At 38.2% G+C, this 21,057-nt stretch overlaps 1 protein-coding gene across 1 annotated transcript in view; it reads right to left on the reverse strand.

The window, feature by feature from the left end:
• The window catches only part of LOC142334676 (mitogen-activated protein kinase kinase kinase kinase 5-like), a 255,273-nt gene that overhangs the window by 108,330 nt on the left and 125,886 nt on the right, over positions 1-21,057 (reverse strand). Inside the window, exon 11 of the mRNA XM_075382898.1 lies at positions 19,025-19,401. Coding sequence (XP_075239013.1) covers positions 19,025-19,401 — 377 coding nt within the window. The remainder of the gene's footprint in view (positions 1-19,024; positions 19,402-21,057) is intronic.

A 21,057-nucleotide genomic window follows, 5' to 3' on the forward strand; every position in this document is an offset into this window, starting at 1 on the left:
GGTGCACTGGGCTGAAGGGGAGGGAGGTGGGCTAGGCAACAGTGGGGTGGGGTGTCTTCAACCTCTAAGAACCGCCCTTCACACCATAAGTATAAGTATGAGTCTCCAAAACAGTTTGAGCTGAAACAGAGCTGAAATGCTCTAAGAGCACTTGATGCCCGCTGGGCGCAACCTGTTTATCCCGTTTTTGATAGTTTTTGGAGGTTGGGAGGCCCTTGAGGTTGGAGAAACCTGAAAATTGCAATATATTTAAAAACAATTTTAAAAAAATTGCAATATTCATCAAAAAATTGCTACAACGCGTGATAGTAAAATGTTGAAAAACCAATCCATTACCACTAGAAACCATGCAGTAAACTATTATCAAACCCTGGTGGAGGTTGGGTGGCCCTTGAGGTTGGAGAAACCTAAAAATGACAAAATATTTTAAAAATTTAAAAATTGCGAGTTGCATCAGAAAATTGCGAAAGTTCGTGATGTTAAAATGTCGAAAACCCTTCTATTACAGCTAGACGCTATGCAGTAACCTATTATCAAACCCTGCAGTAGCTTCGTTGGCCCTTGAGGTTGAAAAAACCTAAAAACTGACAAAAAATTCAAAAAAATTGAAAAAATTGCAAGTTTTATAAAAATTTTGCTAAAATTTGTAATAATAAAATGACGAAAACCATTCCATGGCCAACAAAAAGTTTGAAAACCATATTAACAAAGGTTATAGGAGAATTCCTGGCTCCTGGGTCTCAGAAAACTTAGATAATGACAATAAATTTTATAAATTTGAAAAATAGCAAGTTTCATAAAAAATTGCTAAACTTCGTGATGTTAAAACGCTGCATACCATTCTATTACCACTAGAAGCAATGCAGTAACCTACTACCAAACCCAGCAGGAGGTTCGCTGGCTCCTTAGACAGGAAAAACCTAAAAAGACAAAAAAAATTGAAAAAAAAGAAAAAAATGCAAGTTTTATAAAAAAAAGGCTTAAATTTGTCAAATTAAAAAATTGAAAGCTATTACATGGCAAATAAAAATTTTTCAGTAACTTATTATCAAACCCTTAAGGAAGTTTTCTGTCCCTTGCGTCCGGAAAGACGTGAATAATGAAAAATGAATTTAAAATTGAAATTTGCACGTTTTCTCAAATGCTAAATTCGTGATGTTAAAATTGTTGAAACAATTGCAGTACCATTAGAAACTACGCAGTAACCTATTATAAAACCCCAGAGAAGGTTTCTTGACACCCAGGACTGAAAGAACTCAAAAACTGACAAAAATTTTAAAAACTTGAAAAAATTGCGAATATTAGTATAAAATTACGTGTTTTTAGCGATCGATTGTTCGTCAGTAGCCACCGGGGGGGGGGGGGGGGGGGGTGGGTGGGGGTGCACTTGGCTGAAGGGGAGGGAGGTGGGCTAGGCAACAGTGGTGTGGGGTGTCTTCAAACTCCCTTCACACCATAAGTGTAAGTATGAGTCTCCAAAACAGTTTGAGCTGAAACAGAGCTGAAAGGCTCTAAGAGCACTTGATGCCCGCTGGGCGCAACCTGTTTATCCCGTTTTTGATAGTTTTTGGAGGTTAGGAGGCCCTTGAGGTTGGAGAAACCTGAAAATTACAAAATATTTAAAAACAATTTTAAAAAAATTGCAATATTCATCAAAAAATTGCTACAACGCGTGATAGTAAAATGTTGAAAAACCAATCCATTACCACTAGAAACCATGCAGTAAACTATTATCAAACCCTGGTGGAGGTTGGGTGGCCCTTGAGGTTCGAGAAACCTAAAAATGACAAAATATTTTAAATTTGAAAAATAGCAAGTTTCATAAAAAATTGCTAAACTTCGTGATGTTAAAACGCTGCATACCATTCTATTACCACTAGAAGGAATGCAGAAACTTACTACCAAACCCAGCAGGAGGTTCGCTGGCTCCTTAGACAGGAAAAACCTAAAAAAGACAAAAAAATTGAAAAAAGAAAAAATGCAAGTTTTATAAAAAAAAAAGGCTTAAATTTGTCAAATTAAAAAATTGAAAGCCATTACATGGCAAATAAAAATTTTTCAGTAACTTATTATCAAACCCTTAAGTTTTCTGTCCCTTGCGTCCGGAAAGACGTGAATAATGAAAAATGAATTTAAAATTGAAATTTGCACGTTTTGTCAAATGCTAAATTTGTGATGTTAAAATTGTTGAAACAATTGCAGTACCATTAGAAACTATGCAGTAACCTATTATAAAACCCCAGAGGAGGTTTCTTGACACCCAGGACTGAAAGAACTCAAAAACTGACAAAAATTTTAAAAACTTGAAATTGCGAATATTAGTATAAAATTACGTGTTTTTAGCGATCGATTGTTCGTCAGTAGCCACCGGGGGGGGGGGGGGGGGGGGTGGGGGTGCACTGGGCTGAAGGGGAGGGAGGTGGGCTAGGCAACAGTGGTGTGGGGTGTCTTCAAACTCCCTTCACACCATAAGTATAAGTATGAGTCTCCAAAACAGTTTGAGCTGAAACAGAGCTGAAAGGCTCTAAGAGCACTTGATGCCCGCTGGGCGCAACCTGTTTATCCCGTTTTTGATAGTTTTTGGAGGTTAGGAGGCCCTTGAGGTTGGAGAAACCTGAAAATTACAAAATATTTAAAAACAATTTTAAAAAAATTGCAATATTCATCAAAAAATTGCTACAACGCGTGATAGTAAAATGTTGAAAAACCAATCCATTACCACTAGAAACCATGCAGTAAACTATTATCAAACCCTGGTGGAGGTTGGGTGGCCCTTGAGGTTCGAGAAACCTAAAAATGACAAAATATTTTAAATTTGAAAAAAAAATTGCAAGTTTCATCAGAAAATTGCGAAAATTCGTGATATTAAAATATCGAAAACCCTTCTATTACAGCTAGAAGCTATGCAGTAACGTAATATCAAAACCTGCAGGGCTAAAAGAACTCAAAAACTGACAAAAACTTTCAAAAACGTGAAAAATTGCGAATATTAGTATAAAACTGCGTGTTTTTAGCGATCGGTTGTTCGTCAGTAGCCACCGGGGGGGGGGGTGCACTGGGCTGAAGGGGAGGGAGGTGGGCTGGGCAACAGTGGGGTGGGGTGTCTTCGACCTCTAAGAACCGCCCTTCAAACCATAAGTATGAGTCTCCAAAACAGTTTGAGCTGAAACAAAGCTGAAAGGCTCTAAGAGCACTTGATGCCCCTGGGCGCGACCTGTTTATCCCGTTTTTGATAGTTTTTGGAGGTTGGGAGGCCCTTGAGGTTGGAGAAACCTAAAACATTACAAAACATTTTAAAAAAATTGCAAGTTTCATCAGAAAATTGCGAAAGTTCGTGATGTTAAAATGTCGAAAACCCTTCTATTACAGCTAAACGCTATGCAGTAACCTATTATCAAACCCTGCAGTAGCTTCGTTGGCCCTTGAGGTTGAAAAAACCTAAAAACTGACAAAAAATTCAAAAAAATTGAAAAAATTGCAAGTTTTATAAAAATTTTGCTAAAATTAGTAATTATAAAATGACGAAAACCATTCCATGGCCAATAAAAATTTTGAAAACCATATTATCAAAGGTTATAGGAGAATTCCTGGCTCATGGGTCTCAGAAAACTTAGATAATGACAATAAATTTTATAAATTTGAAAAATAGCAAGTTTCAAAAAAAATGCTAAACTTCGTGATGTTAAAACGCTGCATACCATTCTATTACCACTAGAAGCAATGCAGTAACCTACTACCAAACCCAGCAGGAGGTTCGCTGGCTCTTTAGACAGGAAAAACCTAAAAAAGACAAAAAAATTGAAAATGAAAAAAATGCAAGTTTTATAAAAAAAAAGGCTTAAATTTGTCAAATTAAAAAATTGAAAGCTATTACATGGCAAATAAAAATTTTTCAGTAACTTATTATCAAACCCTTAAGGAAGTTTTCTGCCCCTTGCGTCCGGAAAGACGTGAATAATGAAAAATGAATTTAAAATTGAAATTTGCACGTTTTGTCAAATGCTAAATTTGTGATGTTAAAATTGTTGAAACAATTGCAGTACCATTAGAAACTATGCAGTAACCTATTATAAAACCCCAGAGGAGGTTTCTTGACACCCAGGGCTGAAAGAACTCAAAAACTGACAAAAATTTTAAAAACTTCAAAAAATTGCGAATATTAGTATAAAATTACGTGTTTTTAGCGATCGATTGTTCGTCAGTAGCCACCGGGGGGGGGGGGGGTGGGGGTGCACTGGGCTGAAGGGGAGGGAGGTGGGCTAGGCAACAGTGGTGTGGGGTGTCTTCAAACTCCCTTCACACCTTAAGTATAAGTATGAGTCTCCAAAACAGTTTGAGCTGAAACAGAGCTGAAAGGCTCTAAGAGCACTTGATGCCCGCTGGGCGCAACCTGTTTATCCCGTTTTTGATAGTTTTTGGAGGTTAGGAGGCCCTTGAGGTTGGAGAAACCTGAAAATTACAAAATATTTAAAAACAATTTTAAAAAAATTGCAATATTCATCAAAAAATTGCTACAACGCGTGATAGTAAAATGTTGAAAAACCAATCCATTACCACTAGAAACCATGCAGTAAACTATTATCAAACCCTGGTGGAGGTTGGGTGGCCCTTGAGGTTCGAGAAACCTAAAAATGACAAAATATTTTAAATTTGAAAAAAAATTGCAAGTTTCATCAGAAAATTGCGAAAATTCGTGATATTAAAATATCGAAAACCCTTCTATTACAGCTAGAAGCTATGCAGTAACGTAATATCAAAACCTGCAGGGCTAAAAGAACTCAAAAACTGACAAAAACTTTCAAAAACGTGAAAAATTGCGAATATTAGTATAAAACTGCGTGTTTTTAGCGATCGGTTGTTCGTCAGTAGCCACCGGGGGGGGGGGGGTGCACTGGGCTGAAGGGGAGGGAGGTGGGCTGGGCAACAGTGGGGTGGGGTGTCTTCGACCTCTAAGAACCGCCCTTCAAACCATAAGTATAAGTATGAGTCTCCAAAACAGTTTGAGCTGAAACAAAGCTGAAAGGCTCTAAGAGCACTTGATGCCCCCTGGGCGCGACCTGTTTATCCCGTTTTTGATAGTTTTTGGAGGTTGGGAGGCCCTTGAGGTTGGAGAAACCTAAAACATTACAAAACATTTTAAAAAAATTGCAAGTTTCATCAGAAAATTGCGAAAGTTCGTGATGTTAAAATGTCGAAAACCCTTCTATTACAGCTAAACGCTATGCAGTAACCTATTATCAAACCCTGCAGTAGCTTCGTTGGCCCTTGAGGTTGAAAAAACCTAAAAACTGACAAAAAATTCAAAAAAATTGAAAAAATTGCAAGTTTTATAAAAATTTTGCTAAAATTAGTAATTATAAAATGACGAAAACCATTCCATGGCCAATAAAAATTTTGAAAACCATATTATCAAAGGTTATAGGAGAATTCCTGGCTCATGGGTCTCAGAAAACTTAGATAATGACAATAAATTTTATAAATTTGAAAAATAGCAAGTTTCAAAAAAAATGCTAAACTTCGTGATGTTAAAACGCTGCATACCATTCTATTACCACTAGAAGCAATGCAGTAACCTACTACCAATCCCAGCAGGAGGTTCGCTGGCTCTTTAGACAGGAAAAACCTAAAAAAGACAAAAAAATTGAAAATGAAAAAAATGCAAGTTTTATAAAAAAAAAGGCTTAAATTTGTCAAATTAAAAAATTGAAAGCTATTACATGGCAAATAAAAATTTTTCAGTAACTTATTATCAAACCCTTAAGGAAGTTTTCTGCCCCTTGCGTCCGGAAAGACGTGAATAATGAAAAATGAATTTAAAATTGAAATTTGCACGTTTTGTCAAATGCTAAATTTGTGATGTTAAAATTGTTGAAACAATTGCAGTACCATTAGAAACTATGCAGTAACCTATTATAAAACCCCAGAGGAGGTTTCTTGACACCCAGGGCTGAAAGAACTCAAAAACTGACAAAAATTTTAAAAACTTCAAAAAATTGCGAATATTAGTATAAAATTACGTGTTTTTAGCAATCGGTTGTTCGTCAGTAGCCACCGGGGGGGGGGGGGTGCACTGGGCTGAGGGGGAGGGAGGTGGGCTGGGCAACTGGGGTGGGGTGTCTTCAACCTCTAAGAACCGCCCTTCAAACCATAAGTATAAGTATGAGTCTCCAAAACAGTTTGAGCTGAAACAAAGCTGAAAGGCTCTAAGAGCACTTGATGCCCCCTGGGCGCGACCTGTTTATCCCGATTTTGATAGTTTTTGGAGGTTGGGAGGCCCTTGAGGTTGGAGAAACTTAAAACATTACAAAACATTTTTAAAAAATTTTGAAAAAATTGCAAGTTTCATCAGAAAATTGCGAAAGTTCGTGATGTTAAAATGTCGAAAACCCTTCTATTACAGCTAGACGCTATGCAGTAACCTATTATCAAACCCTGCAGTAGCTTCGTTGGCCCTTGAGGTTGAAAAAACCTAAAAACTGACAAAATATTCAAAAAAATTGAAAAAATTGCAAGTTTTATAAAAATTTTGCTAAAATTAGTAATAATTAAATGACGAAAACCATTCCATGGCCAAAAAAAATTTTGAAAACCATATTATCAAAGGTTATAGGAGAATTCCTGGCTCCTGGGTCTCAGAAAACTTAGATAATGACAATAAATTTTATAAATTTGAAAAATAGCAAGTTTCAAAAAAAATGCTAAACTTCGTGATGTTAAAACGCTGCATACCATTCTATTACCACTAGAAGCAATGCAGTAACCTACTACCAAACCCAGCAGGAGGTTCGCTGGCTCTTTAGACAGGAAAAACCTAAAAAAGACAAAAAAAATGAAAAAAATGCAAGTTTTATTAAAAAAAAAAGGCTTAAATTTGTCAAATTAAAAAATTGAAAGCTATTACATGGCAAATAAAAATTTTTCAGTAACTTATTATCAAACCCTTAAGGAAGTTTTCTGCCCCTTGCGTCCGGAAAGACGTGAATAATGAAAAATGAATTTAAAATTGAAATTTGCACGTTTTGTCAAATGCTAAATTTGTGATGTTAAAATTGTTGAAACAATTGCAGTACCATTAGAAACTATGCAGTAACCTATTATAAAACCCCAGAGGAGGTTTCTTGACACCCAGGGCTGAAAGAACTCAAAAACTGACAAAAATTTTAAAAACTTCAAAAAATTGCGAATATTAGTATAAAATTACGTGTTTTTAGCAATCGGTTGTTCGTCAGTAGCCACCGGGGGGGGGGGGGGGGTGCACTGGGCTGAAGGGGAGGGAGGTGGGCTGGGCAACAGTGGGGTGGGGTGTCTTCAACCTCTAAGAACCGCCCTTCAAACCATAAGTATAAGTATGAGTCTCCAAAACAGTTTGAGCTGAAACAAAGCTGAAAGGCTCTAAGAGCACTTGATGCCCCCTGGGCGCGACCTGTTTATCCCGTTTTTGAGTTTTTGGAGGTTGGGAGGCCCTTGAGGTTGGAGAAACCTAAAACATTAAAAAACATTTTAAAAAAATTTTAAGAAAATTGCAAGTTTCATCAGAAAATTGCGAAAGTTCGTGATGTTAAAATGTTAAAACCCTTCTATTACAGCTAGACGCTATGCAGTAACCTATTATCAAACCCTGCAGGGCTGAAAGAACTCAAAAACTGACAAAAATTTTCAAAAAAACTTGAAAAAATTGCAAATATTAGTATAAAATTGCGTGTTTTTAGCGATCGGTTGTTCGTCAGTAGCCACCGGGGGGGGTGCACTGGGCTGAAGAGGAGGGAGGTGGGCTGGGCAACAGTGGGGTGGGGTGTCTTCAACCTCTAAGAACCGCCCTTCACACCATAAGTATAAGTATGAGTCTCCAAAACAGTTTGAGCTGAAACAGTGCTGAAAGGCTCTAAGAGCACTTGATGCCCGCCGGGCGCAACCTGTTTATCCCGTTTTTGATAGTTTTTGGAGGTTGGGAGAACCTTGAGGTTGGAGAAACCTAAAAATTGCAAAATATTTAAAATTCAAAAAAAATGCAAAATTCATCAAAAAATTGCTACCACGCGTGATGGTAAAATGTTGAAAAACCATTCCATTACCACTAGAAACCATGCAGTAAACTATTATCAAAGACTGGTGGAGGTTGGGTGGCCCTTGAGGTTGGAGAAACCTAAAACATTACAAAACATTTTTAAAAAATTTTTAAAAAATTGCAAGTTTCATCAGAAAATTGCGAAAGTTCGTGAAGTTAAAATGTTGAAAACCCTTCTATTACAGCTAGACGCTATGCAGTAACCTATTATCAAACCCTGCAGTAGCTTTGTTGGCCCTTGAGGTTGAAAAAACCTAAAAACTGACAAAAAATTCAAATAAATTGAAAAAATTGCAAGTTTTATAAAAAATTTTGCTAAAATTAGTAATAATTAAAGGACGAAAACCATTCCATGGCCAATAAAAATTTTGAAAACCATATTATCAAAGGTTATAGGAGAATTCCTGGCTCCTGGGTCTCAGAAAACTTAGATAATGACAATAAATTTTATAAATTTGAAAAATAGCAAGTTTCAAAAAAATGCTAAACTTCGTGATGTTAAAACGCTGCATACCATTCTATTACCACTAGAAGCAACGCAGTAACCTACTACAAAAACCCAGCAGGAGGTTCGCTGGCTCTTTAGACAGGAAAAACCTAAAAAAGACAAAAAAAATTGAAAAAAAAAGAAAAAATGCAAGTTTTATAAAAAAAAAGGCTTAAATTTGTCAAATTAAAAAATTGAAAGCTATTACATGGCATTTAAAAATTTTTCAGTAACTTATTATCAAAACCTTAAGGAAGTTTTCTGCCCCTTGCGTCCGGAAAGACGTGAATAATGAAAAATGAATTTAAAATTGAAATTTGCACGTTTTGTCAAATGCTAAATTTGTGATGTTAAAATTGTTGAAACAATTGCAGTACCATTAGAAACTATGCAGTAACCTATTATAAAACCCCAGAGGAGGTTTCTTGACACCCAGGGCTGAAAGAACTCAAAAACTGACAAAAATTTTAAAAACTTCAAAAAATTGCGAATATTAGTATAAAATTACGTGTTTTTAGCGATCGGTTGTTCGTCAGTAGCCACCGGGGGGGGGGGGGGGTGCACTGGGCTGAAGGGGAGGGAGGTGGGCTAGGCAACAGTGGGGTGCGGTGTCTTCAACCTCTAAGAACCACCCTTCACACCATAAGTATAAGTATGAGTCTCCAAAACAGTTTGAGCTGAAACAGAGCTGAAAGGCATGAAAGGCTCTAAGAGCACTTGATGCCCGCTGGGCGCAACCTGTTTATCCCCTTTTTGATAGTTTTTGGAGGCCCTTGAGGTTGGAGAAACCTGAAAATTACAAAATATTTAAAATTTTAAAAAAAATTGCAAAATTCATCAAAAAATTGCTACAACGCGTGATAGTAAAATGTTGAAAAACCATTCCATTACCACTAGAAACCATGCAGTAAACTATTATCAAACCCTGGTGGAGGTTGGGTGGCCCTTGAGGTTCGAGAAACCTAAAAATGACAAAACATTTTAAAAAAATTTGAAAAAAATTGCAAGTTTCATCAGAAAATTGCAAAAATTCGTGATGTTAAAATGTCGAAAACCCTTCTATTACAGCTAGAAGCTATGCAGTAACGTAATATCAAAACCTGCAGGGCTAAAAGAACTCAAAAAATGGCAAAAACTTTCAAATACGTGAAAAATTGCGAATATTAGTATAAAATTGCGTGTTTTTAGCGATCGGTTGTTCGTCAGTAGCCACCAGGGGGTGGGGGTGCACTGGGCTGAAGGGGAGGGAAGTGGGCTGGGCAATAAAGGGGTGGGGTGTCTTCAACCTCTAAGAACCGCCCTTCAAACCATAAGTATAAGTATGAGTCTCCAAAACAGTTTGAGCTGAAACAAAGCTGAAAGGCTCTAAGAGCACTTGATGCCCCCTGGGCGCGACCTGTTTATCCCGTTTTTGATAGTTTTTGGAGGTTGGGAGGCCCTTGAGGTTGGAGAAACCTAAAAATTACAAAATATTTTTAAATTTAAAAAAAAAATTGCAAGTTTCATCAGAAAATTGCGAAAATTCGTGATGTTAAAATGTCGAAAACCCTTCTATTACAGCTAGAAGCTATGCAGTAACGTAATATCAAAACCTGCAGGGCTAAAAGAACTCGAAAATTGACAAAAACTTTCAAAAACGTGAAAAAATTGCGATTATTAGTATAAAATTGCGTGTTTTTAGCGATTGGTTGTTCGTCAGTAGCCACCGGGGGGGGGTGCACTGGGCTGAAGGGGAGGGAGGTGGGCTGGGCAACAGTGGGGTGGGGTGTCTTCAACCTCTAAGAACCGCCCTTCACACGATAAGTATAAGTATGAGTCTCCAAAACAGTTTGAGCTGAAACAGAGCTGAAAGACTCTAAGAGCACTTGATGCCCGCTGGGCGCAACCTGTTTATCCCGTTTTTGATGGTTTTTGGAGGTTGAGAGGCCCTTGAGGTTGGAGAAACCTAAAAATTACAAAATATTTTAAAAATTTTTTTAAAAAAATTGCAAAAATTCATCAAAAAATTGCTACAACGCGTGATGGTAAAATGTTGAAAAACCATTCCATTACAACTAGAAACCATACAGTAAACTATTATCAAACCCTGGTGGAGGTTGGGTGGCCCTTGAGGTTCGAGAAACCTAAAAATGACAAAATAGTTAAAAATTTGAAAAAAATTGCAAGTTTCATCAGAAAATTGCGAAAATTCGTGATGTTAAAATGTCGAAAACCCTTCTATTACAGCTAGAAGCTATGCAGTAACCTATTATCAAAACCTGCAGGGCTAAAAGAACTCAAAAACTGACAAAAACTTTTTAAAAAACTTGAAAAAATTGCAAATATTAGTAAAAAAAATTGCGTGTTTTTAGCGATCGGTTGTTCGTCAGTAGCCACCGGGGGGGGTGCACTGGGCTGAAGGGGAGGGAGGTGGGCTGGGCAACAGTTGGGTGGGTGTCTTCAGCCTCTAAGAACCGCCCTTCACACCATAAGTATAATTATGGGTCTCCAAAACAGTTTCAGCTGAAACAGAGCTGAAAGGCTCTAAGAGCACTTGATGCCCGCTGGGCGCAACCTGTTTATCCCGTTTTTGATAGTTTTTGGAGGTTGGGAGAACCTTGAGGTTGGAGAAACCTAAAAATTGCAAAATATTTAAAATTAAAAAAAAAATGCAAAATTCATCAAAAAATTGCTACCACGCGTGATGGTAAAATGTTGAAAAACCATTCCATTACCACTAGAAACCATGCAGTAAACTATTATCAAAGACTGGTGGAGGTTGGGTGGCCCTTGAGGTTGGAGAAACCTAAAACATTACAAAACATTTTTAAAAAATTTTTAAAAAATTGCAAGTTTCATCAGAAAATTGCGAAAGTTCGTGAAGTTAAAATGTTGAAAACCCTTCTATTACAGCTAGACGCTATGCAGTAACCTATTATCAAACCCTGCAGTAGCTTTGTTGGCCCTTGAGGTTGAAAAAACCTAAAAACTGACAAAAAATTCAAATAAATTGAAAAAATTGCAAGTTTTATAAAAATTTTGCTAAAATTAGTAATAATTAAAGGACGAAAACCATTCCATGGCCAATAAAAATTTTGAAAACCATATTATCAAAGGTTATAGGAGAATTCCTGGCTCCTGGGTCTCAGAAAACTTAGATAATGACAATAAATTTTATAAATTTGAAAAATAGCAAGTTTCAAAAAAATGCTAAACTTCGTGATGTTAAAACGCTGCATACCATTCTATTACCACTAGAAGCAACGCAGTAACCTACTACAAAAACCCAGCAGGAGGTTCGCTGGCTCTTTAGACAGGAAAAACCTAAAAAAGACAAAAAAAATTGAAAAAAAAGAAAAAATGCAAGTTTTATAAAAAAAGGCTTAAATTTGTCAAATTAAAAAATTGAAAGCTATTACATGGCATTTAAAAATTTTTCAGTAACTTATTATCAAAACCTTAAGGAAGTTTTCTGTCCCTTGCGTCCGGAAAGACGTGAATAATGAAAAATGAATTTAAAATTGAAATTTGCACGTTTTGTCAAATGCTAAATTCGTGATGTTAAAATTGTTGAAACAATTGCAGTACCATTAGCAACTATGCAGTAACCTATTATAAAACCCCAGAGGAGGTTTCTTGACACCCAGGGCTGAAAGAACTCAAAAACTGACAAAAATTTTAAAAACTTCAAAAAATTGCGAATATTAGTATAAAATTACGTGTTTTTAGCGATCGGTTGTTCGTCAGTAGCCACCGGGGGGGGGGGGGGGGGGGTGCACTGGGCTGAAGGGGAGGGAGGTGGGCTAGGCAACAGTGGGGTGCGGTGTCTTCAACCTCTAAGAACCGCCCTTCAAACCATAAGTATAAGTATGAGTCTCCAAAACAGTTTGAGCTGAAACAAAGCTGAAAGGCTCTAAGAGCACTTGATGCCCCTGGGCGCGACCTGTTTATCCCGTTTTTGATAGTTTTTGGAGGTTGGGAGGCCCTTGAGGTTGGAGAAACCTAAAAATTACAAAATATTTTTAAATTTAAAAAAAAATTGCAAGTTTCATCAGAAAATTGCGAAAATTCGTGATGTTAAAATGTCGAAAACCCTTCTATTACAGCTAGAAGCTATGCAGTAACGTAATATCAAAACCTGCAGGGCTAAAAGAACTCGAAAATTGACAAAAACTTTCAAAAACGTGAAAAAATTGCGATTATTAGTATAAAATTGCGTGTTTTTAGCGATTGGTTGTTCGTCAGTAGCCACCGGGGGGGGGGGGGGGGGGTGCACTGGGCTGAAGGGGAGGGAAGTGGGCTGGGCAACAAAGGGGTGGGGTGTCTTCAACCTCTAAGAACCGCCCTTCAAACCATAAGTATAAGTATGAGTCTCCAAAACAGTTTGAGCTGAAACAAAGCTGAAAGGCTCTAAGAGCACTTGATGCCCCCTGGGCGCGACCTGTTTATCCCGTTTTTGATAGTTTTTGGAGGTTGGGAGGCCCTTGAGGTTGGAGAAACCTAAAAATTACAAAATATTTTTAAATTTAAAAAAAAATTGCAAGTTTCATCAGAAAATTGCGAAAATTCGTGATGTTAAAATGTCGAAAACCCTTCTATTACAGCTAGAAGCTATGCAGTAACGTAATATCAAAACCTGCAGGGCTAAAAGAACTCAAAAAATGACAAAAACTTTCAAATACGTGAAAAATTGCGAATATTAGTATAAAATTGCGTGTTTTTAGCGATCGGTTGTTCGTCAGTAGCCACCAGGGGGTGGGGGTGCACTGGGCTGAAGGGGAGGGAAGTGGGCTGGGCAACAAAGGGGTGGGGTGTCTTCAACCTCTAAGAACCGCCCTTCAAACCATAAGTATAAGTATGAGTCTCCAAAACAGTTTGAGCTGAAACAAAGCTGAAAGGCTCTAAGAGCACTTGATGCCCCCTGGGCGCGACCTGTTTATCCCGTTTTTGATAGTTTTTGGAGGTTGGGAGGCCCTTGAGGTTGGAGAAACCTAAAAATTACAAAATATTTTTAAATTTAAAAAAAAATTGCAAGTTTCATCAGAAAATTGCGAAAATTCGTGATGTTAAAATGTCGAAAACCCTTCTATTACAGCTAGAAGCTATGCAGTAACGTAATATCAAAACCTGCAGGGCTAAAAGAACTCGAAAATTGACAAAAACTTTCAAAAACGTGAAAAAATTGCGATTATTAGTATAAAATTGCGTGTTTTTAGCGATTGGTTGTTCGTCAGTAGCCACCGGGGGGGGGGGTGCACTGGGCTGAAGGGGAGGGAGGTGGGCTGGGCAACAGTGGGGTGGGGTGTCTTCAACCTCTAAGAACCGCCCTTCACACCATAAGTATAAGTATGAGTCTCCAAAACAGTTTGAGCTGAAACAGAGCTGAAAGACTCTAAGAGCACTTGATGCCCGCTGGGCGCAACCTGTTTATCCCGTTTTTGATGGTTTTTGGAGGTTGAGAGGCCCTTGAGGTTGGAGAAACCTAAAAATTACAAAATATTTTAAAAATTTTTTTAAAAAAATTGCAAAAATTCATCAAAAAATTGCTACAACGCGTGATGGTAAAATGTTGAAAAACCATTCCATTACAACTAGAAACCATACAGTAAACTATTATCAAACCCTGGTGGAGGTTGGGTGGCCCTTGAGGTTCGAGAAACCTAAAAATGACAAAATATTTAAAAATTTGAAAAAAATTGCAAGTTTCATCAGAAAATTGCGAAAATTCGTGATGTTAAAATGTCGAAAACCCTTCTATTACAGCTAGAAGCTATGCAGTAACCTATTATCAAAACCTGCAGGGCTAAAAGAACTCAAAAACTGACAAAAACTTTTTAAAAAAACTTGAAAAAATTGCAAATATTAGTAAAAAAAATTGCGTGTTTTTAGCGATCGGTTGTTCGTCAGTAGCCACCGGGGGGGGGGGTTGCACTGGGCTGAAGGGGAGGGAGGTGGGCTGGGCAACAGTTGGGTGGGTGTCTTCAGCCTCTAAGAACCGCCCTTCACACCATAAGTATAATTATGGGTCTCCAAAACAGTTTCAGCTGAAACAGAGCTGAAAGGCTCTAAGAGCACTTGATGCCCGCTGGGCGCAACCTGTTTATCCCGTTTTTGATAGTTTTTGGAGGTTGTGAGGCCCTTGAGGTTGGAGAAACCTAAAAATTACAAAATATTTTTAAATTTAAAAAAAAAATTGCAAGTTTCATCAGAAAATTGCGAAAATTCGTGATGTTAAAATGTCGAAAACCCTTCTATTACAGCTAGAAGCTATGCAGTAACGTAATATCAAAACCTGCAGGGCTAAAAGAACTCGAAAATTGACAAAAACTTTCAAAAACGTGAAAAAATTGCGATTATTAGTATAAAATTGCGTGTTTTTAGCGATTGGTTGTTCGTCAGTAGCCACCGGGGGGGGGGGGGGGGGTGCACTGGGCTGAAGGGGAGGGAGGTGGGCTGGGCAACAGTGGGGTGGGGTGTCTTCAACCTCTAAGAACCGCCCTTCACACCATAAGTATAATTATGGGTCTCCAAAACAGTTTCAGCTGAAACAGAGCTGAAAGGCTCTAAGAGCACTTGATGCCCGCTGGGCGCAACCTGTTTATCCCGTTTTTGATGGTTTTTGGAGGTTGAGAGGCCCTTGAGGTTGGAGAAACCTAAAAATTACAAAATATTTTAAAAATTTTTTTAAAAAAATTGCAAAAATTCATCAAAAAATTGCTACAACGCGTGATGGTAAAATGTTGAAAAACCATTCCATTACAACTAGAAACCATACAGTAAACTATTATCAAACCCTGGTGGAGGTTGGGTGGCCCTTGAGGTTGGAGAAACCTAAAAATGACAAAATATTTAAAAAATTTGAAAAAAATTGCAAGTTTCATCAGAAAATTGCGAAAATTCGTGATGTTAAAATGTCGAAAACCCTTCTATTACAGCTAGAAGCTATGCAGTAACCTATTATCAAAACCTGCAGGGCTAAAAGAACTCAAAAACTGACAAAAACTTTTTAAAAAAACTTGAAAAAATTGCGAATATTAGTAAAAAAAATTGCGTGTTTTTAGCGATCGGTTGTTCGTCAGTAGCCACCGGGGGGGGGGGGGGGTGCACTGGGCTGAAGGGGAGGGAGGTGGGCTGGGCTACAGTTGGGTGGGTGTCTTCAGCCTCTAAGAACCGCCCTTCACACCATAAGTATAATTATGGGTCTCCAAAACAGTTTCAGCTGAAACAGAGCTGAAAGGCTCTAAGAGCACTTGATGCCCGCTGGGCGCAACCTGTTTATCCCGTTTTTGATAGTTTTTGGAGGTTGTGAGGCCCTTGAGGTTGGAGAAACCTAAAAGTTACAAAATATTTTTAAATTTAAAAAAAATGCAAGTTTCATCAGAAAATTGCGCAAATTCGTGATGTTAAAATGTCGAAAACCCTTCTATTACAGCTAGAAGCTATGCAGTAACGTAATATCAAACCCTGCGGGGCTGAAAGAACTCAAAAACTGACAAAAATTTTCAAAAAAACTTGAAACAATTGCAAATATTAGTATAAAATTGCGTGTTTTTAGCGATCGGTTGTTCGTCAGTAGCCACGGGGGGGGGGGGGGGGGTGCACTGGGCTGAAGAGGAGGGAGGTGGGCTGGGCAACAGTGGGGTGGGTGTCTTCAGCCTCTAAGAACCGCCCTTCACACCATAAGTATAATTATGGGTCTCCAAAACAGTTTCAGCTGAAACAGAGCTGAAAGGCTCTAAGAGCACTTGATGCCCGCTGGGCGCAACCTGTTTATCCCGTTTTTGATAGTTTTTGGAGGTTGTGAGGCCCTTGAGGTTGGAGAAACCTAAAAGTTACAAAATATTTTTAAATTTAAAAAAAAATTGCAAGTTTCATCAGAAAATTGCGAAAATTCGTGATGTTAAAATGTCGAAAACCCTTCTATTACAGCTAGAAGCTATGCAGTAACGTAATATCAAACCCCAGAGGAGGTTTCTTGACACCCAGGACTGAAAGAACTCAAAAACTGACAAAAATTTTAAAAACTTGAAATTGCAAATATTAGTATAAAATTGCGTGTTTTTAGCGATCGGTTGTTCGTCAGTACCCACCGGGGGGGGGGGTGCACTGGGCTGAAGAGGAGGGAGGTGGGCTGGGCAACAGTGCGGTGGGGTGTCTTCAACCTCTAAGAACCGCCCTTCACACCATAAGTTGAGTATGAGTCTCCAAAACAGTTTGAGCTGAAACAGTGCTGAAAGGCTCTAAGAGCACTTGATGCCCGCCGGGCGCAACCTGTTTATCCCGTTTTTGATAGTTTTTGGAGGTTGGGAGAACCTTGAGGTTGGAGAGACCTAAAAATTACAAAATATTTAAAATTCAAAAAAAAATGCAAAATTCATCAAAAAATTGCTACCACGCGTGATGGTAAAATGTTGAAAAGCCATTCCATTACCACTAGAAACCATGCAGTAAACTATTATCAAAGCCTGGTGGAGGTTGGGTGGCCCTTGAGGTTGGAGAAACCTAAAAATGACAAAATATTTATAAAATTTGAAAAAAATTGCAAGTGTCATCAGAAAATTGCAAAAAATCGTGATGTTAAAATGTCGAAAACCCTTCTATTACAGCTAGAAGCTATGCAGTAACCTATTATCAAACCCTGCAGGGCTGATGGAACTCAAAAACTGACAAAAATTTTCAAAAAACTTGAAAAAATTGCGAATATTAGTATAAAATTGCGTGTTTTTACCGATCGCTTATTCGTCAGTAGCCACCGGGGGGGGGGGGGGGGGGGGGGTGGGTGCACTGGGCTGAAGGGGAGGGAGGTGGGCTGGGCAACAGTGGGGTGGGGTGTCTTCAACCTCTAAGAACCGCCCTTCACAGCATAAGTATAAGTATGAGTCCCCAAAACAATTTGAGCTGAAACAGAGCTGAAAGGCTCTAAGAGCACTTGATGCCCGCTGGGCGCAACCTGTTTATCCCGTTTTTGAGGACGAAAAGTCAAAAGCGTCAGACGAAAAATCGGTCAAGCGAAAAATCGCATTAAAAAGACCGACAGGACTAATATAATTGCTACAAACATCGTTTGAGAGCAATTAAAAATTATTCCATGGCTGATGAAGTTTTTTCGGTAGATTTTTTATCAAACCTTTAAGGTTTTCTGGGTCCTGGGTAGGGAAAAACTTGAAATATAGTCACGATAGACGCTTGGGGCCTTCCATCAATTGAAACAACTGAAAAGATGAGATAGACACTATTCGTTCAGACGGCGTTTTGACCTTCTTGGGTTCGGACTTTTTCGGTTAGCTTTGGACTGTAATTTTTTTTGAGACAGATAAGCTCTATAAGGAGAAAGCCCTAATAGGGTTTTTCAAAATAAGGATCTCTTCCGTTTGTGCCCCCTCAGCTTAGTGGGCGCATATTATTTACACCCCTCAGATGCACGTGCAATATTTTCTACATAATGACTTTCTATGTAATGGCACGTGCTCTGTAACTGGGGGGGCGCATAAAATACTGGGGACACAAACGGAGAAGATCCCAAATTAATATTCAAAATCAAAAACTCAAGACTCTAATAAACAAGAATTAGGTCATATATGTTTGGCACTACTTAGATGCACACTATTGACCTTTAACAAGTAAATGTTCATAAAACTTAAAGTTTCATAAGTGAGTTCAGAAGTCATTTTTTGAGTGAGGTAAGTGATTGAAAAAGTCAAATCCAAGAAGTCAGGGTAAGACGAAACAAAAATCTGTTAGACGAAGTAAAAAAAATTAGGGGCGCTATAGTAGCCGCCTGGAATTGAGGATGCGGCTATTAATAATTACAATAAGTGACAAAAAAATTGAAAAACTGCAAGTTTTGTCAAAAAATTGTTCAAATTCGCAATGTTAAAATTTTGAAACCACTCTGTTACCACTAGAAACTATGCAGTAACCTATTATCAAACCGCAGAGGAGTTTCCTTGACACAAAGGGCTGATAAAACTCAAAAAACCACAAGCATTTTCAAAAAAGCTTGAAAAAAATTGTGACAATTCGTATAAATTTGCGTGTTTTTAGCGAGCGCTTGTTCGTCAGTAGCTAGCCACGGGAGAGGGAGGGGGGAGGTCGCACCAGGGTGCTGATGAGGAGCAACATTCGGGTGGGGGCAACGGCGTTGGAGGGGGCAATATTGGTGGGGAGGCCTGCAACCTGTAAGAGCCGACCTAAGTCTAAGTATGTCTCCAAAAAAGTTTGAGCTGAAACAGAGCTGAAAGGCTCTAAGAGCACTTAATACCCGCTGGGCGCTACATGTTTATCCCGTTTTTGAGGACGAAAAGTCAAAAGCGTCAGACGAAAATTGGTCAAGCGAAAAATCGCATAAAGAAAAGACCGACAGGACTAATATAATAGCTACAAACTTCGTTTGAGAGCAATTAATAAACTATTTGACTTTTTTTTACTTATCAACCTTGTCGGGAAAAGTGTATCTTCTATTGATTCCCAGCAGAGGATGAAATCTTGTATACCTTTAGGTCTGAGAGTTCTCTCGTACTCCAAGATAGAGATTGCTGACTCGTTGTTGCTTTGCTTCTTCCCATCTCCACCCACCACAATCTGACTGCTAGCGATATTGCGAATGGTAGGAGAGACGTTTTCGTAATCGGAACCACCACTCTCATCCGCGGCAGCCACTCCTCCGCTTTCACTTTGCTCCATAGGAGGGGCCGATGGTGCTACTGGGTTCCGATCTGTTGGAGTTAGGAACGAAACAGTACCCGACACATTCACAAACATGGAATCCGACTGGGCCAGAGGTGCCGGGCCGTCCACTGGCGGAAGAGGAGGAGGAGCAACTGGCGCCTTTTGGCGACCATCTTTGACATCATTCTTGGCAGACTGTTTTCTGAGAAAAAAATAATTGGTCGTGAGAAAACTCGAATAAAAAATAATAATATCACAGAAACCATTAGTAAATCTCGCTTTAAAAATTAATTGAGAATGGGAGAGAAATTTAGATGAACTCGAAAGATAGAGGGGATCGCATCTGTTGTAGCCTGCTCAAAACAACAAATTAAAATTGACTTCTAATTGACTTCAGAAATCAAACAAAAAAACACCGATACAAACCAAATTCACATGGTTCTAAGGAATACAATAACCAGCTGTTGTAAGAGCTGCGAAAAAAAGCTATATTCGGTAAAATATAGATAGCAACCGGTATGGAACTGAATTCATGGTTGTCAAGGCAATAAAAACAGCAGTTAGTTTGCCCGAAAATTGCTCGATAGCTTTGTAGACATGTAGACTTTGTAGACATGTTGCCCCTAGCTTTGTAGACATGTTGCCCCTAGCAACTATTTAATATTATACTATCAAACCCTGGATGAGGTTACCTGGCTACTGAGTCAGGGAGAAAATAAATGAAATACAAATGTTTTGAAAAAACTTGAAAATTGCAAATTTTATCAAAAAAACTTCTAGAAGTCGAAAGGTTAAATTGTTGAAAATAAATCCATTGAAACTAAAGTAGCTTTTTGTCAGAACGTGGAATATGTTCTCTCGCAATTGAGAGTGAACGAACACCAGAAACTGAAAAAAACTTCAGGAAGCCTTAAAAAAATAGATTTTATCAAAAAAATGCTAAATTTCGAGACATTAAAATGTTAAAACCATTCCATTGTTACTAGAAACTATGCAGTGCCCTATTAACAAACCTCAAAGGAGATTGCCTGGTCCCTGAAGCTGGAAAAACTGAAAAAATGACAAAAATTCCAAAAACCTGAAAAAAATGCGAATTTTGTCAAAAAAAATGCTAAAATTTGTGACATTCAAAAGTTGAAACCTATTCAATGGCAACTAGAAATTTTTTCAGTAACTTATCATCTAACCGCTGATGAGGTTTTCTGGCTCCTGGGAGTCAAACAACTTGAATAATGATAATAAATGACAAATTATGAACATAGCTGGCAGATTGCCAGAAAATAGCCGCAATAGATTCGTAGATCGGCAGTCTAAAAAAATAGTAAAAAAGACAGACCAAAAAAATTCGTCTTTTCATTGAGGGCTGATCTGTTATATTTTGATTAAAAATCTGTATAAGTTATTGCTGCCTCTATTAGCTGATCTCTAATAACCTTCATTTAGAGTGAGACACACCCATTTGACCTTATCTCTTTGAATTAAAGTAAATAAAAGTCAATTTCAAAGTGGGGAAGTCATTTTTGAGAGTGAGGTAAGTCAAGTGTGACCAAAAATTTAATCACGCGCATGAACAAAAAACTCGCTCCACTAAGAGCTAAAAATGACGTCACACATGCAATTCAGTTGAAATTGCATGAACGAATGAACAAAAAGTGACTGTGACGTCATATGGTCGTAACAAAAATCATGACGACAAAATAAAAAAACCAAGAGAAGGCCAATAATAGCCCCAGCTATCGCTGTGCGGCTATTAAAAAAATAGCAAGTTTTGTCAAAAAATGCTGAAATTCATGACGGCAATAAAATAAAAACTATTCCATTACCACTTGAAACTATGCATTAATCTATCATCAAACCC

Source organism: Convolutriloba macropyga, chromosome 2 (assembly GCF_964194025.1).
Source record: "Convolutriloba macropyga chromosome 2, txConMacr16.3, whole genome shotgun sequence".
NCBI lineage: Eukaryota > Metazoa > Xenacoelomorpha > Acoela > Convolutidae > Convolutriloba > Convolutriloba macropyga.